We start from the raw sequence: 26,176 nt of genomic DNA on the forward strand, positions 1-26,176 counted from the left end.
GCTCTTAACCATTTCCATTCACAACAATGAATATCCCATGCGCAATAATTATACCCTCAACTGCCACATTACTCACCTTCGTACTCAAATAGCCAATCATTAATACCCAGCCTTGTGCACCAAAACTGCTCATACACTCACTCAGCTGCTCCTAAAACACTTGCATCTCATGATCTTCATTCTTATGATCAGGTGCATCAGCACCATCCATCTCTTGCCATCTACTTTCAGTTTTACCCACATCAATCTAGAATAAGTATAAAGTCAAAATAATCAGAAAGTAAATAAGATGAAAGATGGGAATACAACTTTCCATGACAGTCAGCTGAACAGCATGAGGTGGCATGTCCATTGCCCCTACAACCAAGCAATGTGTGGCCTTCATTTTGTAAGTGAGATGGGCCAGTGACAAGTCTGAAGGCAGTTGCTGGGTGACTGAATGCAGACCTGAATAGACAAGCACTGGCAGCACATACCAATGAGTCATTTACTAAGGGTGAGTTTAGGCAGATGCCTCCTCATATGAGGAAGCTAGATTAAGTCCTAGCCAGTATATTTTTCAAGATGTGTATATCATGCTCATGGGATATACAGCAGAAAAATCTATTTTTAAGGCACTACATGTAACTGCAACTGATGATACAAATAACAACACAGAACAAAACAAAACTACCTTGCAATCATGACCATTAACGTTTTCTGTTCGATCGCTTCGCCAACCCCATATGCCAGCTTTATCTCTGGAAGAAAGAAAGTAATGATCAATAAATAAAGTTAACAAAAGGATAAAGTGGGCTTACAGAATAAATCTAGAATAAATCATGCAGCTAACAACTTTTCCATGTATCTAAAGAATTCGGTAAACAATATGAAAATACTGACCTACAAAATACTCAGCATTCATGGAATGGTTACAAAAATAATGCCAACTTATCAACAACTGTAGAGAAATTCATCAGTAAATAAAAGTCTTTTGGTATCAACAGGAATCCTGAATAGTTGCAGATAATTTTAGGAGAGCAAAAATCTTAAAGTATAGGTACGAATACTATGAAGCTATGTACATAATACCTAATAAGTGAAAAAATATAGTAGTTATATGTATAAGGGACTATCAAACTATGAAATATAATAAATCAGACTTAAGATAAAGACAGTAAAAAAGTTCTATAAAGTAATTAAGTAGTACAAAGACAGATAAATTGAATAGATTATGTATGAGACCCATTATATACCAGAATTGGCCATATAAGATATATATAAATGGCAAGACAGCAAGACAGGTGTTCAGGATGTATCAACATGCCTTATATATGGGAAACAGGTAATGGAATGGAGACACAAAGATAATATTAATCAAATGACCCTCTATTCTATATGTTGGTAATAGTTCATCACATGTACAGAATACACACATATGCTATATGTGTGGGAAATAACTCATTTGATGGATTTAGGTTAAACAGCTGGGATGTATCACAAATATTACGTGTGGAGAAACATCTTGTCAGATGTACAACAGGTGGCATTCGAAGCGGAAAAAAAAACAATTCATCACATGTAAAGAGCAAAGGGTAAAAGCTACAGGAATTCTATGAAACATATACAAAGCATATCCCTGGGAATAGGGGAGAAAGAATACTTCCCCCACATTCCTCACGTGTCATAGAAGGCGACTAAAGGGGACAGGAGCAGGGTCTAGAAACTCTCCCCTCCTTGTATTTTGACTTTTTAAAATGGGAAACAGAAGGAGGAGTCACGTGGGGAGTGCTTATCCTCCTTGAAGGCTCAGATTGAGGTGTCTAAATGTGTGTAGATGTAACCAAGATGAGAAAAAAGGAGAGATAGGTAGTACGTTTGAGGAAAGAAACCTGGATGTTTTGGCTCTGAGTGAAACAAAGCTCAAGGGTAAAAAGGAAGAGTGGTTTGGGAATGTTTTGGGAGTAAAGTCTGGGGTTGGTGAGAGGACAAGAGCAAGGGAAGGAGTAGCACTACTCCTGAAGCAGGAGTGGTGGGAGTATGTGATAGAGTGTAAGAAAGTAAACTCTAGATTGATATGGGTAAAACTGAAAGCGGATGGAGAGAGATTATTGGTGCATATGCACCTGGGTATGAGAAGAAAGATCATGATAGGCAAGTATTTTGGGAGCAGCTGAGTGAGTGTGTTAGGAGTTTTGATGCACGAGACTGGGTTATAATGATGGGTGATTTGAATGTAAAGGTGAGTAATGTGGCAGTTGAGGGAACAATTAGTGTACATGGGGTGTTCAGTGTTGTAAATGGAAATGGTAAAGAACTTGTACATTTGTGCTGAAAAAGGACTGGTGATTGGGAATACCTGGTTTAAAAAGAGAGTATACATAGGTATACGTATGTAAGTAGGAGAGATGGCCAGAGAGCATTATTGGATTACGTGTTAATTGATAGGCGTGTGAAAGAGAGACTTTTGGATGTTAATGTGCTGAGAGGTGCAACTGGAGGGATGTCTGATCATTATCTTGTGGAGGCGAAGGTGAAGATTTGTAGAGGTTTTCAGAAAAGAAGAGAGAATGTTGGGGTGAAGAGAGTGGTGAGAGTAAGTGAGCTTGGGAAGGAGACTTGTGTCAGGAAGTACCAGGAGAGACTGAGTACAGAATGGAAAAAGGTGAGAGCAAAGGATGTAAGGGGAGTGGGAGTGGAATGGGATGTATTTAGGGAAGCAGTGATGGCTTGCGCAAAAGATGCTTGTGGCACGAGAAGTGTGGGAGGTGTGCCGTTTAGAAAAGGTAGTGAGTGGTGGGATGAAGTAAGATTATTAGCGAAAGAGAAGAGAGAGGCATTTGGACGATTTTTGCAACGAAATAGTGCAAATGACTGGGAGATGTATAAAAGAAAGAGGCAGGAGGTCAAGAGAAAGGTGCAAGAGGTGAAAAAGAGGGCAAATGAGAGTTGGGGTGAGAGAGTATCATTAAATTTTAGGGAGGATAAAAAGATGTTTCGGAAGGAGGTAAAAAAAAGTGCGTAAGACAAGAGAACAAATGGGAACATTGGTGAAGGGGGCTAATGGGGAGGTGATAACAAGTAGTGGTGATGTGAGAAGGAGATGGAGTGAGTATTTTGAAGGTCTGTTGAATGTATTTGATGATAGAGTGGCAGATATAGGGTGTTTTGGGCAAGGTGGGGTGTGAACTGAGAGGGTTAGGGAGAATGATTTGGTAAACAGAGATGAGGTAGTAAAAGCTTTGCAGAAGATGAAAGCCGGCAAGGCAGTGGGTTTGGATGGTATTGCAGTGGAATTTATTAAAAAAGGGGGTGACTGTGTTGTTGACTGGTTGGTAAAGATATTTAATGTAAGTATGACTCATGGTGAGGAGCCTGAGGATTGGCAGAATGCATGCATAGTGCCTTTGTACAAAGGCAAAGGGGATAAAGGTGAATGCTCAAATTACAGAGGTATAAGTTTGTTGAGTATTCCTGGGAAATTAAATGGGATGGTATTGATTGAGAGGGTGAAAGCATGTACAGAGCATCAGATTGGGGAAGAGCAGTGTGGTTTCAGAAGTGGTAGAGGATGTGTGGATCAGGTGTTTGCTTTGAAGAATATACGTGAGAAATACTTAGAAAAGCAAATGGATTTGTATGCAGCATTTATGGATCTACAGAAGGCATATGATAAAGTGGAAGGTATTAAGAATATATGATGTGGGAGACAAGTTGTTAGAAGCAGTGAAAAGTTTTCATCAAGGATGTAAGGCATGTGTACAAGTAGGAAGAGAGGTAAGTGATCCGTTCTTAGTGAATGTCGGTTTGCGGCAGGGGTGCATGATGTCTCCATGGTTGTTTAATTTGTATATGGATAGGGTTGTTAGGGAGGTGAATGCAAGAGTTTTGGAGAGAGGGGCAAGTATGCAGTCTGTTGTGGATGAGAGAGCTTAGGAAGTGAGTCAGTTGTTGTTTGCTGGTGATACAGCGCTAGTGGCTAATTCAGGTGAGAAACTGCAGACGTTGGTGACTGAGTTTGGTAAAGTGTGTGAAAGAAGAAAACTGAGAGTAAATGTGAATAAGAGCAAGGTTATTAGGTACAGTGGGGTTGAGCGACAAGTCAACTGGGAGGTAAGTTTGAATGGAGAAAAACTGGAAGTGAAGTGTTTTAGATATCTGGGAGTGGATTTGGCAGCGGAAGTGAGTCACAGGGTGGGGGAGGGGGCAAAAGTTCTGGGAGCGTTGAAAAATGTGTGGAAGGCGAGAACATTATTCCGGAAAGCAAAAAATGGTATGTTTGAAGGAATAGTGGTTCCAACAATGTTATATGGGGAGGCATGGGCTATGGATAGAGTTGTGAGGAGGGTGGATGTGTTGGAAATGAGATGTTTGAGGACAATATGTGGTGTAAGGTGGTTTGATCAAGTAAGAAATGAAAGGGTAAGAGAGATGTGTGGTAATAAAAAGAGTGTGGTTGAGAGAGCAGAAGAGGGTGTTTTGAAATGGGTTGGTCACATGGAAAGAATGAGTGAGAAAAGATTGACAAAGAGGATATACGTATGTGTCAGAGGTGGAGGGAACAAGGAGTGGGAGACCAAATTGGAGGTGGAAAGATGGAGAGAAAGATTTTGAGCGATCGGGGCCTGATTATGCAGGAGGGTGAAAGGCGTGCAAGGAATAGAGTAAATTGGAACGATGTGGTATACCGGGGTCGACGTGCTGTCAATGGATTGAACCAGGGCATGTGATGCGTCTTGGGTAAACCATGGAAAGTTTTGTGGGCCCTGGATGTGGAAAGGGAGGTGTGGTTTCGGTGCATTATACATAACAGCTAGAGACTGAGTGTAAACAAATGTGGCCTTTGTTGTCTTTTCCTAGCGCTACCTCGCGCGCATGCAGGGGAAGGGGGTTGTCATTTCATGTGTGGCGGCGTGGCGATGGGAATGAATTAAGGCAGCAATTATGAATTATGTACATGTGCATATATGTATATGTCTGTGTATGTATACATATGTATACGTTGGAATGTATAGGTATGCATATGTGCGTGTGTGGATATGTATGTATATACATGTGTATGTGGGTGGGTTGGGCCATTCTTCTGTCTGTTTCCTTACGCTACCTCGCTAACGCGGGAGACAGCGACAAAGTATAATAAATAAAATATAAATATATACAAAAGCTAAGTCACCATGACAAAAAAAAATACATACAGTGCTAGGAAATGTCACAAGTCAAATGCAAATGAAAAAGTGAATGCACAGCACAAACTAGGATATGAACAGCAAGAAAGCACTTCAAATCTATATCCTGAAAAGGGCTCTGGGATAAGGGGAATACCATGAAACAATCAAGCGAATATTCCCTCAGGTGACCCTCAACTAATCTATTCTATCCAACAACAGAAACCATAGTCTGAATCTATTATCTGAACAATGCTGGAGTTCCTTACAGCTCTTTTCTTGCCTTCATCCTTTCATTTATGAGTATATGAACACCTCTCAATAACCATAAACCATACATCCTGAAGACAGAAACTTAAGGAGTCTAGAAAATATGCTACCCAAAGAATACAAAGAGTGAAGCAAAACAGTCACAAAAATGTCAAAAAGAATGACAAAAAAAAAACACTGAAAGACAATGTATGCAAATTTGCAGTTTAATAAGTATGAAATCCTGAGTCAAAACTAACTATTTATCAATTCAATATGGAAAATACCATCATCCTTGTCAAAACTTTTAATCTAAAATTCATATGGTGCACGGTTGATCAGCAGAGTCCTAACCATGTTAGCTATGCATTCCAAATCAACCCAATTGCATCTGAAAAAACTAATGATTCCCATACTCCCATTTAACCCAAATATTTGTAAAACCATCTACAAGGCATCTCTGCCAATGCATCATATGCTTTCTCCATTTCCATAAATGCCACATACAATTCACCCTCTTCCCCTAAGTATTTCCAACACAAATATTTTAAGCAAACACCAGATCAACACATCCTCAACCACTCCTGGATTTACACTGCTTCTCCCCAAACAGATAATATGTGCATGCCACCACCCTTTCAACCACCACTTTTCCATGCACCTTACCAAGCATATTCAACATGCTTACACCTCTTTAATTGAAAGGTTCATATTTGTCTCCAGTGCCTTCTTGAAAGGGCACTTAACAAATATTTAGCAAATCCTCAAGCATCTCACCTTGGGCCATACAAATGATAGCCTGAGTACTCAAACAATGAAACTGTCACCACCTTTCTTTAAAATCTCAATTCAAAATCCATCCACTTCTGCTGTTTTGCCATGTTTCATATTCAAGGCTTCCTCTACCTTCTCTCTTTTCACAAAACCACTGGTCAGGACAACTCAATTTGTTCCAAACACATCCTGTCCACAATAGTCATCTGACACATTAAAAATCCCTTCAAAATACTCTTTCCATCTCTTTTTCACAAACTCTTTGCCAGTACCACTTCCCAGTTTCATAACAAAAATATGCCTTGTCTTCAGTAAGATGTTAATACCCAACTTCTTGACACAAGTTGGATTCTCAATCTCCATATATGCACATATATTTTCCTTCCAAACTCTTCTGTATGGACATTCCTCACTTTGCATCTTTCTCCTTTATGTTAAAATCCATTTCTGCGGGAGAAAGCAAAGAGATCCATTGTCACATTTCCAAAAAGTGTAGAGCATATAATGCCGGTCTAAATGGCAGCATCAGCACTTTATAGAGATACTGGGGATGTCTTACTAATTTCTTTATAACATCATATTTCTTTAATTGAGAAAAATGATATATTTATCATTGTTATAAGTATGAGAAGAGCTGCACGGACATTAGATGACCACAACTATTTCAATTTGTTTTTTGCTACACTATGAACAACTTCATAATGAGGAGAAACCTTAAAACAATCTCAAAGGAACCTGTTTAGCTATTGAGGGTCCAGAAAACTCAAAAAAAAGTTTTTACAGTATGGTAAAACAATCTCTCCTAAAACTGAAACGTTCATGGATAACACATGGTTTGTGCTGGATGGGAGAGAGTATGATGTATTAGCCTATGTACAACTGACAACTGGCTACCTTGCATGGTGAATACTCATCAATGGACTATTCATTTCTGAATATCATGTAACATTTTAATCCTTTACTATCAAATATGAATTTATGCCTATAGGATCTAGAAAAAGAAGATGAGGTGCAAATGTATAAATATAGGTCATCAGTCAGGAAAATGAGAGATGGCTAATAAAGAAAGCTTTGGGTTAACAAAGCTCTGGCACAGTACAGTTCTGGTTTTCACTAAAAAAGAAATAAAAACCAGGCACCAGTTTAATAGTTATGAAAAACTTGGATGGGTTATACAAAATTTGAGAGGTGAACACCAACCCTTCAGGCAGAGTTACTCCCACCTTCAGAAAACATACTTCAAATTAAGAATATGGTACTCAGGAGTCAGCACTATGATCTAGTAATTAAGATTATGATGCCTTCCGTTCTACCACTTACAATGCCTACTGCGAACTATGATAACACTAAATGAAAGGAATACAAATAAGAGTCAATTTCTTTTGCTGTAGGTATTTGTAAAATTACCATGTCAATATGATGGAGGAGCAACTACATTTGTCATCAATGAATGCAGTTATGCAAGGGCAATAACATTCATAAGAATATACCTGCCTTTCAAAGCTTATTTTTTCTGTGTCAATATATGTTATAGCTATGGGACTGGTCAACCTCTGTGACAACATGCCAGGATGAGGTTGCATGTATGACTGCGCCTGGTCAGGTGGCAAGGTACGCATAGATTCCATGTACACCTGGAAAAAAAGATAAGATGTTATAAGCACATATGGTATACTATTAAAGTAATTATAGAAAAAAAATTCTGCCAGTAATTCACTCTTCCTTTTGTAATAAAAAGCAGGAGCAGATTAATCAACCTGAATGAGAAAATTTTTCTTAAAGACAGACATAACTAACAAATGTTGATTTGGCTTACAAGGGGCAAGAAGATGACAACCCAATAAGAAATCATATCTAATACTATGAATTAACAAGAGACAAAATTACAAAACATCCCCTGACATGAAAGTTTCACTCTTCTCTAAAAGTCAGTTATCAACAACATACTGCTGAATGTCTGCTACCTGCAGAGCAACATCATTAACTAAACACAAACCAAACCATTACCCTGCAGAAGCTGTCATGTGTTATGCACTGAAACCACAACTCCCAATCCACATCAAGGCCCTACAGACCTTTCCCTGTTTTACCCTGGATGTTTCACATGCCTTGGTTCAGTCCACTGATGGAACATCGACCCCAGTGTACGACATCGTTCCAATTTACTTTATTCCAAGCACATCTTTCATCCTTTTGCATGTTCTGGCCACAGTTACTCATAATCTTTTTCACTTCATCCCTTCATCTCCAATTTGGTGTCCCACTTCTCCTTGTTCCCTCTACTTATGACACATACATCGTTTTTATCAACCTTTCCTCACTTATTCTCTCCATATGTCCAAACCATTTCAACACACCCTCTTCTGCTCTCAACCACACTTTTTATTACCCCATATCTCTCCTAACCTTTCATTACTTACTTGATTAAATCGCCTTACACCACATATTGTCCTCAATATGTGGTGTATGGGCATTTATGTATAACATTATCAATATTATACATAATCGCTGTTTCCCGCATTAGAAAACAGATGAAGAATGGCCTATCCACTCATACAAACACACACACACACAAATATATATTTCTTTCTTTCATACTATTCGCCATTTCCCGCATTAGCGAGGTAGCGTTAAGAACAGAGGACTGGGCCTTTGAGGGAATATCCTCACCTGGCCCCCTTCTCTGTTCCTTCCTTCGGAAAATTAAAAAAAAAAAAAAGAGGGGAGGATTTCCTGCCCTCCGCTCCCTTCCCTTTTAGTCGCCTTCTACAACACGCAGGGAATACGTGGGAAGCATTCTTTCTCCCCTATCCCCAGGGATAACAAACACACACACACACACACATATATATATATATATATATATATATATATATATATATATATATATATATATATATATATCTTTTTCTTTCAAACTGTTCGCCATTTCCCGCATTAGCGAGGTAGCGTTAAGAACAGAGGACTGGGCCTTTGAGGGAATACCCTCACCTGGCCCAATTCTCTGTTCCTTCTTTTGAAAAAAAAAAAAAAAAAAAAAAAAAAACACGAAAGAAATGGCCCAACCCCCCCCCCATACACATGTATATACATACGTCCACACACGCAAATATACATACCTACACAGCTTTCCATGGGTTACCCCAGACGCTTCACATGCCTTGATTCAATCCACTGACAGCACGTCAACCCCAGTATACCACATCGCTCCAATTTACTCTATTCCTTGCCCTCCTTTCACCCTCCTGCATGTTCAGGCCCCGATCACACAAAATCTTTTTCACTCCATCTTTCCACCTCCAATTTGGTATCCCTCTTCTCCTTGTTCCCTCCACCTCCGACACATATATCCTCTTGGTCAATCTTTCCTCACTCATTCTCTCCATGTGCCCAAACCACTTCAAAACACCCTCTTCTGCTCTCTCAACCACGCTCTTTTTATTTCCACACATCTCTCTTACCCTTACATTACTCACTCGATCAAACCACCTCACACCACACATTGTCCTCAAACATCTCATTTCCAGCACATCCACCCTTCTGCGCATAACTCTATCCATAGCCCACGCCTCGCAACCATACAACATTGTTGGAACCACTATTCCTTCAAACATACCCATTTTTGCTTTCCGAGATAATGTTCTCGACTTCCACACATTCTTCAAGGCTCCCAGAATTTTCGCCCCCTCCCCCACCCTATGATCCACTTCCGCTTCCATGGTTCCATCCGCTGCCAGATCCACTCCCAGATATCTAAAACACTTCACTTCCTCCAGTTTTTCTTCATTCAAACTCACCTCCCAATTGACTTGACCCTCAACCCTACTGTACCTAATAACCTTGCTCTTATTCACATTTACTCTTAACTTTCTTCTTCCACACACTTTACCAAACTCAGTCACCAGCTTCTGCAGTTTCTCACATGAATCAGCCACCAGCGCTGTATCATCAGCGAACAACAACTGACTCACTTCCCAAGCTCTCTCATCCCCAACAGACTTCATACTTGCCCCTCTTTCCAAAACTCTTGCATTTACCTCCCTAACAACCCCATCCATAAACAAATTAAACAACCATGGAGACATCACACACCCCTGCCGCAAACCTACATTCACTGAGAACCAATCACTTTCCTCTCTTCCTACACGTACACATGCCTTACATCCTCGATAAAAACTTTTCACTGCTTCTAACAACTTTCCTCCCACACCATATATTCTTAATACCTTCCACAGAGCATCTCTATCAACTCTATCATATGCCTTCTCCAGATCCATAAATGCTACATACAAAGCCATTTGCTTTTCTAAGTATTTCTCACATACATTCTTCAAAGCAAACACCTGATCCACACATCCTCTACCACTTCTGAAACCACACTGCTCTTCCCCAATCTGATGCTCTGTATATGCCTTCACCCTCTCAATCAATACCCTCCCATATAATTTACCAGGAATACTCAACAAACTTATACCTCTGTAATTTGAGCACTCACTCTTATCCCCTTTGCCTTTGTACAATGGCACTATGCACGCATTCCGCCAATCCTCAGGCACCTCACCATGAGTCATACATACATTAAATAACCTTACCAACCAGTCAACAATACAGTCACCCCCTTTTTTAATAAAGTCCACTGCAATACCATCCAAACCTGCTGCCTTGCCGGCTTTCATCTTCCGCAAAGCTTTCACTACCTCTTCTCTGTTTACCAAATCATTTTCCCTAACCCTCTCACTTTGCACACCACCTCGACCAAAACACCCTATATCTGCCACTCTATCATCAAACACATTCAACAAACCTTCAAAATACTCACTCCATCTCCTTCTCACATCACCACTACTTGTTATCACCTCCCCATTTGCGCCCTTCACTGAAGTTCCCATTTGCTCCATTGTCTTACGCACTTTATTTACCTCCTTCCAGAACATCTTTTTCTTCTCCCCAAAATTTAATGATACTCTCTCACCCCAACTCTCATTTGCCCTTTTTTTCACCTCTTGCACCTTTCTCTTGACCTCCTGTCTCTTTCTTTTATACATCTCCCACTCAATTGCATTTTTTCCCTGCAAAAATCGTCCAAATATATATATAGTTGACCCTACATGATGCTTTTATACTTTTTTATATTCTTATCTGGTTGTTTAATTTGTTTATGGATGGGGTTGTTAGGGAGGTAAATGCAAGAGTTTTGGAAAGAGGGGCAAGTATGAAGTCTGTTGGGGATGGGAGAGCTTGGGAAGTGAGTCAGTTGTTGTTCGCTGATGATACAGCGCTGGTGGCTGATTCATGTGAGAAACTGCAGAAGCTGGTGACTGAGTTTGGTAAAGTGTGTGGAAGAAGAAAGTTGAGAGTAAATGTGAATAAGAGCAAGGTTATTAGGTACAGTAGGGGTGAGGGTCAAGTCAATTGGGAGGTGAGTTTGAATGGAGAAAAACTGGAGGAAGTGAAGTGTTTTAGATATCTGGGAGTGGATCTGTCAGCGGATGGAACCATGGAAGCGGAAGTGGATCATAGGGTGGGGGAGGGGGCGAAAATTTTGGGAGCCTTGAAAAATGTGTGGAAGTCGAGAACATTATCTCGGAAAGCAAAAATGGGTATGTTTGAGGGAATAGTGGTTCCAACAATGTTGTATGGTTGCGAGGCGTGGGCTATGGATAGAGATGTGCGCAGGAGGATGGATGTGCTGGAAATGAGATGTTTGAGGACAATGTGTGGTGTGAGGTGGTTTGATCGAGTAAGTAACGTAAGGGTAAGAGAGATGTGTGGAAATAAAAAGAGCGTGGTTGAGAGAGCAGAAGAGGGTGTTTTGAAATGGTTTGGGCACATGGAGAGAATGAGTGAGGAGAGATTGACCAAGAGGATATATGTGTCGGAGGTGGAGGGAACGAGGAGAAGAGGGAGACCAAATTGGAGGTGGAAAGATGGAGTGAAAAAGATTTTGTGTGATCGGGGCCTGAACATGCAGGAGGGTGAAAGGAGGGCAAGAAATAGAGTGAATTGGAGTCATGTGGTATACAGGGGTTGACGTGCTGTCAGTGGATTGAAGCAAGGCATGTGAAGCGTCTGGGGTAAACCATGGAAAGCTGTGTAGGTATGTATATTTGCGTGTGTGGACGTGTGTATGTACATGTGTATGGGGGGGGGGGGTTGGGCCATTTCTTTCGTCTGTTTCCTTGCGCTACCTCGCAAACGCGGGAGACAGCGACAAAGTATAAAAAAAAAAAAAAAAAAAAAATATATATATATATATATGGAATTTATTAAAAAAGGGGGTGACTGTATTGTTGACTGGTTGGTAAGGTTATTTAATGTATGTATGATTCATGGTGAGGTGCCTGAGGATTGGCGGAATGCGTGCATAGTGCCATTGTACAAAGACAAAGGGGATAAGTGTGAGTGCTCAAATTACAGAGGTATAAGTTTGTTGAGTATTCCTGGTAAATTATATGGGAGGGTATTGATTGAGAGGGTGAAGGCATGTACAGAGCATCAGATTGGGGAAGAGCAGTGTGGTTTCAGAAGTGGTAGAGGATGTGTGGATCAGGTGTTTGCTTTGAAGAATGTATGCAAGAAATACTTAGAAAAGCAAATGGATTTGTATGTAGCATTTATGGATCTGGAGAAGGCATATGATAGAGTTGATAGAGATGCTTTGTGGAAGGTACTAAGAATATATGGTGTGGGAGGCAAGTTGTTACAAGCAGTGAAAAGTTTTTATTGAGGATGTAAGGCATGTGTACGTGTAGGAAGAGAGGAAAGTGATTGGTTCTCAGTGAATGTAGGTTTGCGGCAGGGGTGTGTGATGTCTCCATGGTTGTTTAATTTGTTTATGGATGGGGTTGTTAGGGAGGTGAATGCAAGAGTTTTGGAAAGAGGGGCAAGTATGAAGTCTGTTGGGGATGAGAGAGCCTGGGAAGTGAGTCAGTTGTTGTTCGCTGATGATACAGTGCTGGTGGCTGATTCATGTGAGAAACTGCAGAAGCTGGTGACTGAGTTTGGTTAAGTGTGTGAAAGAAGAAAGTTAAGAATAAATGTGAATAAGAGCAAGGTTATTAGGTACAGTAGGGTTGAGGGTCAAGTCAATTGGGAGGTAAGTTTGAATAGAGAAAAACTGGAGGAAGTAAAGTGTTTTAGATATCTGGGAGTGGATCTGGCAGTGGATGGAACCATGGAAGCGGAAGTGAATCATAGGGTGGGGGAGGGGACGAAAATCCTGGGAGCCTTGAAGAATGTGTGGAAGTCGAGAACATTATCTCTGAGAGCAAAAATGGCTATGTTTGAAGGAATAGTGGTTCCAACAATGTTGTATGGTTGCGATGCCTATGGATAGAGTTGTGCGCAGGAGGGTGGATGTGCTGGAAATGAGATGTTTGAGGACAATATGTGGTGTGAGGTGGTTTGACCGAGTAAGTAATGTAAGGGTAAGAGAGATGTGTGGAAATAAAAAGAGCGTGGTTGAGAGAGCAGAAGAGGGTGTTTTGAAATGGTTTGGGCACATGGAGAGAATGAGTGAGGAAAGATTGACCAAGAGGATATATGTGTCGGAGGTGGAGGGAACAAGGAGAAGAGGGAGACCAAATTGGAGGTGGAAAGACGGAGTGAAAAAGATTTTGTGTGATCGGGGCCTGAACATGCAGGAGGGTGAAAGGAGGGCAAGGAATAGAGTGAATTGGAGCGATGTGGTATACCGGGGTTGACGTGCTGTCAGTGGATTGAATCAAGGCATGTGAAGCGTCTGGGGTAAGCCATGGAAAGCTGTGTAGGTATGTATATTTGCGTGTCTGGACGTATGTATATACATGTGTATGGGGGGGGTTGGGCCATTTCTTTCGTCTGTTTCCTTGCGCTACCTCGCAAACGCGGGAGACAGCGGCAAAAAAAAAAAAAAAAAGAAAATATATATATATATATATATATATATATATATATATATATATATATATATATATATATATATATTCTTTTCTTTCTTTTCTTTCAAACTATTCGCCATTTCCCGCATTAGCGAGGTAGCGTTAAGAACAGAGGACTGGGCCTTTGAGGGAATACCCTCACCTGGCCCAATTCTCTGTTCCTTCTTTTGGAAAAAAAAAAAAAAAAAACGAGAGGGGAGGATTTCCAGCCCCCCGCTCCCTCCCCTTTTAGTCGCCTTCTACGACACGCAGGGAATACGTGGGAAGTATTCTTAATCCCCTATCCCCAGGGATATATATATATATATATATATATATATATATATATATATATATATATATATATATATATATAGCACAGACTTTTCCATGGTTTACCCAAGATGCTTCACATGTCCTGATTCAGTCCACTGACAGCACGTCGACCCCAGTATGCCACATCATTCCAACTCACTCTGTTCCTTGCAAGTCTCTCACCCTCCTGTATGATCAGGCCCCAATTGCTCAAAAGCTTTTTCACTCCATCCTTCCACCACCAATTTGGTCTCCCACTTCTTCTTGTTCCCTGCACCTCACACATACATCCTCTTTGTCATTTTTTCCTGTATTTCCATACATCTCTCTTACCTTTTCATTACTTAATCGATCGAACCACCTCACACCACATACTGTCCTCAAACATTTCATTTCCAACGCATCCACCCTCCTCTGTATAACCCTATCCATAGCCCATGTTTCGCAACCATATAATACAGTTGGAATAACTATTCCTTCAAACATATCCGTTTTTTTAAACATTTTTAAATATTTACACACATGTAGATATATATATATTCTCCATTAAATCAAAATACACAGTCTTTTATACACAATTTTATCAATTCAATAAAAACAGTGTTTGAAACAGGTAAATAAATATCATGCAGGACAACAATCAAATATTCTAAGAGGTCACTAACTGGAACTTTTGTGAGCAAGGATGAAACATCAAAACTTAAGTTTGAAATGAAAATCAACATGGAGGTTATTAAGTTTAACTAAATCTACACTGTTCATGATATTAGAATTTGGTATCTTACCCACTAGTGGACTTAATAAAGAAACTAACCATTTTGATAATCTATATGTGATGGAGTCCTCTGAATTCATAGGGTCATGCTAAAAAGTTTGGCTTATATTTTGATGTCCAAACATATATGGCAGTGAAGAGGACAATGATGAAAATCTTTTGATGAGAGAATCATTACCTTTCAACAACAATTTGTTATTCATCAAGTGAGAATTAACTGCTTCTAGGGGATTTCTACTGAGTTTAAAGTATATTGTATCATCACATAAAAGATAATTTTTGATAAATGATTAACTTTGTCCATAATCACAACTGCTTTATCTGCTTTAGTATTATGTATATAATCATCTTTTTTTCAAATTGTTAATGGCACTAATGAACCCTTTTGAACAATATGGAACCACTGGTTTTGACAAACTGGCATACACTTAACCTTTACAAATGTTAACGTCATCATCAGATAATTCACAATACTTTTCTAAATTACAAAATGATATTGCAATGTCAACACAGTTAACTTCTTTGTCAGAGCAAACAAAACCTATAACATAGCCTAAGGCACAAAAAGAATCCTAGTCCAGTTGTTAGACAGGTTCATCATAGAGGAATGGTTTGTGTACTTAGTCCAATCACTGTTTTTGATGAGATGGTCTAACTTACAGTTCAGTTTCCTTTGAAGACTATTCTATTCACTTCTTAAAAGGAAAAGAATCAACTGCTTTGTTTAATCATATCAAAAATTATGACATATTGTACTGACTGGTGTAATGCCATTTTAGTTAATAACTGTAACTCTTTTACGAGAAATATCACTGAATCTTCTATAATCAAATACACAAAGAATATTAACATTAATATCAGTGAAGGTCTATACAGACTGAGCAGCTTTATTGTAGGCAAAATTTGTGAACAATTCCCTTTCTTGACCATATGATAAAAATTTTAAGATAAGCATGTTGCCAAACCCAAACACCACTATCTGGTAATGCCTATTTACCAATGGTTTCTTAGCTATGTCTCTTCCTTGTACATCAACTTACTGTTCTATGTCTTTTATCTCATTCTGGTATCTCCCAACGATGTGATCATTACACGAAAGTGCACTTGGGAACTTACTCTTTCATGTTCTTGTTCTTTTGCATATACTAGATCAGGCACACCACTGTGACCTTTTGCAATACATATACAAATATTCACATACCTACACATACACATTTTTTCACATGTACAAATTCACAACTGCTCACTGTCATCCATTCCCAATACCACCCAGCCCCATGGGGAGAGAACAAAGGCATGATTGAAAAGTAAACATGATAACATATACATTCTCCTCTTCTCCCTCACACCCGATCGCTGCCCTGTGTCAGTGAGGTAGCACCAGGAAACAGATGATGAGCTATTATGTGTAATGCATATATAACTGGCAAGAGGGGCTGCAGCACAAACATCAGGGATAAAAATCAAATATAATCATGAAAACTACTAAGTAGTACTTTACCAGTTTCTCTTTCTTCTTTATATACTCCTTGAAAAAACTGTCACTGAATCAGTACCTCCAGCTCAGATAGCAATGAAACATTCCTGTTATTTAATTTCATTTTCATAAACTCCTATGAGCTTTCCACTGGATTCAAACCTGGTGAATTCCCAGGCCAGTCACCAAAAAAGCCCATTCCACAGCCCTTTAGCCAATGAGTCACTAGTTTGGCAGTGTGGCAGGAAGCCCCACCCTGCACGAACAATTCGGCCTTGAACTTTTTAAACAAATCTGGAAGATGGTCACACAGCAGCTCGAGGTAACTATGTCTTTTTGTAGTTTCATTCTTTAGTAACACTAAAAGGTCCCCAACACCATAATAACTGAAACAACCCCATACCATAAGTGAAGAAGTGATCTTCACAGTACTTGCAATGTACTTGAGGCCACCTTTCCAAGCACTCGCCATGGCCACCTGTCACAAGAAAAGGTGGACTAAAACAACACCATACCATAAGTGAGGAAGGGAACTCTACAGCACATGCAATGTACTTGTGGTCAAATGGATCACAGCCTGGTCACCTATACATGCAACAGCCATGGCCACCTGTAACAGAAAACATGGACTCCTCACTCCACAAGACACTTTTGAACTTAGCTGTATCCCACACTATATACAGATTTTTCGAAAAACAGACTTTCTTTCTGTACCTACGGGTTACGGGTTATGAGCAGTTTGGGACATGGCCTGCAGCTCCAGTATTTAAGATGCTCATGTTAGAAGCACTGCACTGTCCTTACCAACACATCACTGAGCAGTCTAGGTTTTTTAATTCTTCTGCACTCAAGTGTGGATCTGCATCCACTTAATATTTAAGAACATTCAAAGTATGTGGAGAGGTTTTTCTGGCCTTCCCAGGGAGTGTCATATGTGTCACTGTAGCGGTGCTCCCATCATAAAATTTTTTCATCCAACGTTGTACTGATCTCAAGCTCACACTGGTAATGTTAGAAATTTCCTTAAGTAGTTTATTTCCTTTGTAAAGTGCGATTATACAAGATATTCTGTCACTTGTAAGGTGAGCATTTTCAACCAAACTAAGAGGTAGAGGTATGAAAAGGAAAAGGAACACAATGAAAATGCAGGGTATAAGTGGAAAGCACAACAAAACACTCCTGCCCATTACAACAGCTAAACTGCTACTGAGGCAGGCTTATGTGGTATGCTGGCATGTTATACAACTGCCACTGCTTACTTAAGAATGCCAACTTCACTGGAGGACACTTACGCTATGTTAGGTGGGAAAAGTGATTTGCATCTATATAAATGGCATAGGCCAACTTGCACCAACTTCATTGGTGGGCAATGTACATATAGATAGAGAAATAAAACAAATAAAGGAAAGAAAGCCACCATACATTTATTCACAAATTTAACCTTGAAAATGGATAATGGCATCAGTGCCTCATTAAGACAACATATGTCAAATTCCATAAGAAACCTATGACTCCAACCTCTACTGTTATATAGTAGCACTCTATGCTTCTGAGTTTAATACATTCTCTAAGGATACTGAAACATCCAAAAAATCATCAACTTTAGGAAACAAATTCAGGAACATAGCCTCTCATAAAAATCCCATAAACTTTCAATTTTTATTATATATCACACTCACCTGACCAGTTTCATGATCAACCTCCATCATTGTGGCACCATCAGCTGGAGGAGGAAGAGGAAGATCAGAAAAAAGTGACAAGAATAAATGTTTATCTTTTACATACGCCTTCACCTATCCTTAGAGAAGAAATTCCTTAACAGAATCTTCTCATGCATAGTCCACCAATATACCACTCCATACAGAAAAGCCAATCTAGCCCCAGGAGCTGGACATCCCTGTCCAATACCTTCTCATGGGGAACTCCAGTTCTGCAAAATTTTCACATGAGATATGTGGCCATGGAAATACATATATATATATTTTTTTTTTTTTTTGCCGTGTGCTGGAATGAAAAAGAAGCATTAATCTTCCTTACCTTACCTTCCTACCCCAGGAGTCCCTTCTATCTTCTATGGAGCTCATACAGTGCTCAGGAAGACGGCCACATCAAGGTGGGCAATAGGTACTAATGTGAAGTGATGTTGCATGTGCATCTCTGTGAGGAAAGTGTTAGGCAACTGAGCAGTATGCATTTTGTTTATTAACTATTCTCGAGTGTAAACTGGAAAGAATAACTCGTATATGTCTAGGGAGTGTGGTTTTAGATGGGTGTGTCTAATGGAGTGGTGTTTAAGGTTGAGCTGGCAGTCCCAGTTGCTTAGGGCATGTCAGTTTTGTATTTGTTGTGGTTGGTGTGACCTATGAGTACAAGGTGCTGACTTGTACGGAGAGGTAAGCTTTTTTTCCTCTAGCAGCCACCTAATCAGACATTAATTTGTACACATGGACCATTTAGACCACACCACACAAACACTTTTCTGACCACTTACCCATTCTGGAAACTCTAAACTTAACCTACACAGTCACCAAAAAACATTCACAAACTATAAGCAGACTGGCCAGCATTCACACAGTATATGTAATTCAAGCTCCAAAATTTCACCACAGGTGATCCCCCATTCCTAAATCATACCATCTCACACTAAATCAATATCATCAACCAAGCCAGCAAAAAAACACATATCAGAAGGAGAGAAATATAATCTAAACTCTTCACAAGTTGCAAACATTACACATCAGAGGAACCCAATCATACAAAACCACTCACCACACTAACCTAATCACTGAATAGCAAACACCTCACTAACAACCTTTTCTCAAAACAACTAACCACAAAACCATAGCAACCAACTCTAGAGTATATCAAAGAAGATTCAAAACTCTTACATTAACCTAGCCCATACACATTAAGTACTTCTGACCCAATCCAATGATATCTCTTCTTAATTACACACAAATATGCTCATGAAACACTGCTTAAATGTTAGCCACAAACCAACCACATCATTAAACAACAAAAAGATGAAAAACCTACACAAAATCCATCAAGAAACAACTGCTTACCCACCATCACTCCCAATGACACCTGCAATGCAAGTAAAACTTCAAATAATTCTTTTGCAACATGCCCTGGTAACATACAAACTTTCTCATAAAACACTGCTGTCCAGTTGCAGTCAAAGCATACAAGTATCTTTAACCACTCCAAGCTACACAACAATATCCCTAATACCTGTGAAACTTACTATAATAATAATCCTAAAACCCTCCAAACCTACCAACTTTCCCTTTTCTTACTGCCCAATACTGTTTCTGTCTTCAAAAGCCAAACTTTGAGAAAACTGATCCAAATGAGTCAAATGAATGATCCCAGTCTCTCCACGACAATGATCAAGGCCTGAATATTTAGGAGGGTGTAAGGCATGCATGAAATTGAGTAAATTGGAGTGATGTGATATACAAGGGGTGAAATGCTGTCAATGGTCTGAGCCAGAGAAGTCAGTGAAAACACAGAAAGGTATGTGGGGGTCTGCCACTCATTCCCCACTCTGACCTGGAGTGATGAGGCTACCTATCTATGAGTCAATCCTTACACCAAAGTCGTGTAACATAAAAATACTCCATGAATGAAAAATCTTGTCCACTGAAAAACATGCCATGGTTAAGAATAAGAAAGGACCAATCTGTGGTAGTGACTGGCTGAGAGCCATCCCTAAGAGGTGCTAATACTCATCTATCTATCTATCTATCTATATCTCTGATGCCTGTTTCAATTGGAACTCCCTCAAAGGGGTGGCCACGGCAACAGTCTCCATAATAAAGAACTCCAGCGCTGCTTCTTAGTAAGGCCTTAAGTGCCTCACCCTTAACATGCCACAGGCAGAGGGCAAGTCTAGCACAGCGTTTGCTCCTATCTAATGTTCCTAATGACTACTTCTATCTATGGCTCCTACCTACTGCTTGTACCTTATAATCCTGCCTAAATGTTCCTACCTACTACTTTGATCTACTGCTCCTACCATTTTGCCAAAAGGTAGGGCTAGCTCATAGTGTTCTGCAGGAAAATCTAGTTATAAAGAATGAGCTGCATGAGTTAAGTGTTGTCAAGTCTTACATATGGCAAGGAGAGATTGTATGTTTGTGAACAGAATGCCAGTATTCCACATGTTAGTGAGGAAAAAAGAAAAGACAGCTAACTGGGTCAGAGGAGTGCAACTTGACACCCATTACAGTGCTAGCTCGCTAAACAGATGTCACTAACCCTCCTGCTACTCAAGTAATATTGCTCCCTGGTGTTTAACTACACAAGTTTGAAATTACTGCTATCACTTATAGCTTTATTGTTCTCATCCCTATCTCTATGTACATTCCTCCATCCCCATCTATGCACCAAAATCTCCACTATAAAGGATTAACATAAAACACAAAATGAATGTAGGTTTGCGACAGGGGTGTGTGATGTCTCCATGGTTGTTTAATTTGTTTATGGATGGGGTTGTTAGGGAGGTGAATGCAAGAGTTTTGGAAAGAGGGGCAAGTATGAAGTCTGTTGTGGATGAGAGAGCTTGGGAAGTGAGTCAGTTGTTGTTCGCTGATGATACAGCGCTGGTGGCTGATTCATGTGAGAAACTGCAGAAGCTGGTGACTGAGTTTGGTAAAGTGTGTGAAAGAAGAAAGCTAAGAGTAAATGTGAATAAGAGCAAGGTATTAGGTACAGTAGGGTTAAGGGTCAAGTCAATTGGGAGGTAAGTTTGAATAGAGAAAAACTGGAGGAAGTAAAGTATTTTAGATATCTGGGAGTGGATCTGGCAGCGGATGGAACCATGGAAGCGGAAGTGAATCATAGGGTGGGGGAGGGGGCGAAAATCCTGGGAGCCTTGAAGAATGTTTGGAAGTCGAGAACATTATCTCGGAAAGCAAAAATGGGTATGTTTGAAGGAATAGTGGTTCCAACAATGTTGTATGGTTGCGAGGCGTTGGCTATGGATAGAGTTATGCGCAGAAGGGTGGATGTGCTGGAAATGAGATGTTTGAGGACAATGTGTGGTGTGAGGTGGTTTGATCGAGTGAGTAATGTAAGGGTAAGAGAGATGTGTGGAAATAAAAAGAGCGTGGTTGAGAGAGCAGAAGAGGGTGTTTTGAAATGGTTTGGGCACATGGAGAGAATGAGTGAGGAAAGATTGACCAAGAGGATATATGTGTCGGAGGTGGAGGGAACGAGGAGAAGTGGGAGACCAAATTGGAGGTGGAAAGATGGAGTGAAAAAGATTTTGAGTGATTGGGGCCTGAACATGAAGGAGGGTGAAAGTAGGGCAAGGAATAGAATGAATTGGATTGATGTGGTATACCGGGGTTGACGTGCTGTCAGTGGATTGGATCAGGGCATGTGAAGCATCTGGGGTAAACCATGGAAAGTTGTGTGGGGCCTGGATGTGGAAAGGGAGCTGTGGTTTCGGGCATTATTGCATGACAGCTAGAGACTGAGTGTGAACGAATGGGGCCTTTGTTGTCTTTTCCTAGCGCTACCTTGCACACATGAGGGGGGAGGGGGATGGTATTTCATGTGTGGCGATGGGAATGAATAAATGCAGACAGTGTGAATTGTGTGCATGGGTATATATGTATGTGTCTGTGTGTGTATATATATGTGTACATTGAGATGTATAGGTATGTATATTTGCGTGTGTGGACGTGTATGTATATACATGTGTATGGGGGTGGGTTAGGCCATTTCTTTCGTCTGTTTCCCTGCGCTACCTCGCAAACGCGGGAGACAGCGACAAAGCAAAATAAATAAATAAATAAATACAAAACAAACATAAAAAACATAATAATGAAGTGAAAGGAATAAGGGAATGACAAATCAAAGAAAATAGATGAATTCATAGCAACTCAAAGATCTGCAAGTCTAAGAGCCTGATAAATCTCCCCAACAATAAGGGCATACAAATGTTCTGAATTGCTAAAAAAATAAAAGGAGACTGGTTCATGAGGAAGTCAGGAGGAAAATGTCAATCAGTCAACCCTAGTGTGTGTGACCTCAGCAATGAACTAGTAAAGTCTATGGAGTGCAAGAAACTCAGGCCATCAACTCTAGTATCAAGATGTCACCATTCCTGAAAGTGTTACTAATTGGCTGAAGGGGGGGATGAACTCATGTGAATTACTACTTTCTTGGTTGAAGGTCTTAAGGTTCTAACCCCAAACCAAATCACACAATCTCTCACTGTTAATAGAGCCCACAACCGAAGGAGAGAAAAATATGACAGGTAGTTTGCATGATGCAAGGTCTATAGGGAAGTTGGACTGAGGCCTGTCACATCAAGCAGTAGTAATATGTAAGTTAATCATTTCATCTTTTTTATACTCATCTATTCTATACTCATCTATTCTATCATACCTGACTGTTGTTTCTGGTGTTAGCAAGGTAGTGCCAGGAAACAAAGATAGACCCATCCACTCACATACACACATATATATACATACATGCACATAAAAATACATATATATGTATTGTAAGAGGTCACAGTGATGTGCATGATCTAGTATATGCTGATAACCAAAAGAAAACTGAAACATATTAAGTTTCCATGTGCACTTTTGTGTAATGATCACATCATCAGGGGAGATACAAGAATGAGATAGATGTAGAACAGTCAGCTGATATACAAGGAAGAGGCATAGCTAAGATGCCATTGGTAAACAAGCATTACCAGATAGTGGCATCAAGCCTGTCATAAAATTTTATTACGTGGAGAAAAGGGAAGTTTATAAATTTTGCCCACAACAAAGCTATCCAGTTTGTATAGACCTTCACTAATATCAATATTACAATTCTTTGTGTACTTAATAATAGATGATTCAATGATATTTCTCATGGTAAAGGAGTTACAGTTAATACCTGAATTAGCATTACTCCAGTCAATACAACAGTACTAATTTTTAACATGATTAAACAAAGCATTTGATTCTTGTCCTGTTCTTCTACTATATTTATGTTGCTTAAGCTTAACATAAAGATCCTTACCAGTCTGCCTAACATAAAGCATAATACAGCTTTTACAAGGGATTCTGTAAACACATCCCACAAAACTTTCTGTTGAGTTTTTTATTGAGATATTCTTTATAATATTGATATTGCTGAGGCCTTCATTTACATTAAAGGATTTAAACAACCTATGAAATACAATGTAAAATCGTCATTAAAAGGGAGAACTAAAAGATTTTTGGTATTAAGGGGAGGTTGGAGTTTAACACTATAAAATCATTTCTTTACCAACTTAAGAGATTTATCAATAAAAGACCTAGGATACTTTGACTTAGCTCCAATAGAATATACCTTCTCAAACTCATCATCAATAAATTCCAGCCTGTATACACATGATGCTCTTAGGAACATTGACTGGAATGATGATAGTTTGACTGTCATGTTGAGGTGAGTAATAATGAATGCAAGAACAAACATTGGTGGTATTTCTGTATATGCTAATTCAGTCATTAACTGTAACTCCTTTACCACAAGAAATATCTCTGAATCTTCTATAATTAAATGCACAAAGAATTGTAACATTAATATTCGTGAATGTCTATACATACTGGATAGCTCTGTCATAAGCAAAATTTGTAAACAGTAACCTTTCCTGTCAACATAATAAAATTTAACAAGAGGTTTGATGCCAAATCTGAACACCATCAACCCGAACAACACCATCTGATAATGCTTGTGTACCACTGGCATCTTAGCTACATCTCTTCCTTGCATATCAACTGACTGTTTTACATCCTCTATCTTGCTCTTTTATCTCCCCTGACAATGTGATCATTACACGAAAGTGCACTAGGGAACTTATCGTGTTTCGTTTTCCTTGTGGTTATCAGCATATATATATGGAATGGATGAAGGCAGCAAGTATGTATATGTAGATGTGTATATATGTATATGTCTGTGTATGTAAATGTATGTATACACTGAAATATATAAGTAGGCATACATGCATGTGCAGGCATTTATGTATATACATGTGTATGTGGGTGGGCTGGGCCATTCCTCGTGTTTCATTTTCCTTGTGGTTATCAGCATATATATGGAATGGATGAAAGCAGCAAGTATGTATATGTAGATGTGTATATATGTATATGTCTGTGTATGTTTTATGTATGTATAAACTGAAATGTATATGTAGATATACATGCATGTGTGGGCATTTATGTATATACATGTGTATGTGGGTGGGCTGGGCCATTCCTCGTCTGTTTCCTTGTGCTACCTTGCTAATGTGGGAGACAGCAGTTAAGTATGATAAATAAAAAAAATAAATATCATTTATTTATATTCATTATACTTAATCGCTGTTTCCCATGTCAGCGAGGTAGTGCAAGAAAACAGACAAAGAACGACTCAACCACTCATATACACACATATGTACAGAAACGCCCATATACGCACATGTACATACATATACATTTCAAAGTGTACATAACATATACATACATAGACACAGACATATATAGACATGTACATATTCATATTTGCTGCCTTCATCCATTCCCATCGCCACCCTGCCACACAGGAAATAGTGATGAAGAACTGTGGAAGGTGAAAATGTTATCTCAGAAAGCAAAAATGGGTATGTTTGATGGAATAGTGGTTCCAACAATGTTATATGGCTGCAAGGCCCATATGGGCTATTGATAATGTTGTGTGGAGGAGGGTGGATGTGTTGGAAACGAAACGTTTGAGGACAATATATGGTGTGAGGTGGTTTGAACGAGTAAGTAATGAAAGGGTAAGAGAGATATGTGGTAATAAAAAGTGTGATTGAGGGAGCAGAAGAGGGTGTACTGAAATGGTTTGGTCACATGGAGAGAATGAGTGAGGAAAGATTGACAAAGAGGATATATGGGTCAGAGGTGGAGGGAACAAGGAGAAGTGGGAGACCAAATTGGAGGTGGAAGGATGGAGTGAAAAAGATTTTGAGCAATCGGGGCCTGAACATACAGGAGGGTGAAAGGCATGCAAGGAATAGAGTAAATTGGAATGATGTGGTATACCAGGGTCAACATGCTGTTAATGGATTAAACCAGAACATGTGAAGCATCTGGGGTAAACCATGGAAAGTTTTGTGGGGCCTGGATGTGGAAGGGTAGCTGTGGTTTTGGTGCATTACACATGACAGCTAGAGACTGAGTATGAATGGAGCCATGGTTTTGGTGCATTACACATGACAGCTAGAGACTGAGGCGAACGAATGCGGCCTTTGTTGTCTTTTCCTAGTGCTACCTCATGCACGCAGGGGGAAGGGGTGCCATTTCATGTGTGGTGGGGTGGCAATGGGAATGGATGAAGGCAGCATGTATGAATATGTACAAGTGTATACATGTATATGCCTATGTATGTATGTGTACGTATACGTTGAAATGTATAGGTATGTATATGTGCATGTGTGGGCATTTATGTATATACATGTGTGTGGGTGGGTTGGGCCATTCTTTCATCTGTTTCCTTGCGCTACGTCGCTAATGCAGGAGAAAGCGACAAAGTA

At 39.7% G+C, this 26,176-nt stretch overlaps 1 protein-coding gene across 1 annotated transcript in view; it reads right to left on the reverse strand.

Annotated features, from left to right (window-relative positions):
- The window catches only part of LOC139765027 (ankyrin repeat domain-containing protein 13D), a 128,382-nt gene that overhangs the window by 57,562 nt on the left and 44,644 nt on the right, over window positions 1–26,176 (reverse strand). Inside the window, exons 7-9 of the mRNA XM_071692103.1 lie at window positions 18,312–18,355; window positions 7,662–7,801; window positions 674–740 (exon numbers count right to left, since the gene is read on the reverse strand). Coding sequence (XP_071548204.1) covers window positions 674–740; window positions 7,662–7,801; window positions 18,312–18,355 — 251 coding nt within the window. The remainder of the gene's footprint in view (window positions 1–673; window positions 741–7,661; window positions 7,802–18,311; window positions 18,356–26,176) is intronic.

The sequence above is a fragment of the Panulirus ornatus genome, chromosome 52, assembly GCF_036320965.1.
Source record: "Panulirus ornatus isolate Po-2019 chromosome 52, ASM3632096v1, whole genome shotgun sequence".
NCBI lineage: Eukaryota > Metazoa > Arthropoda > Malacostraca > Decapoda > Palinuridae > Panulirus > Panulirus ornatus.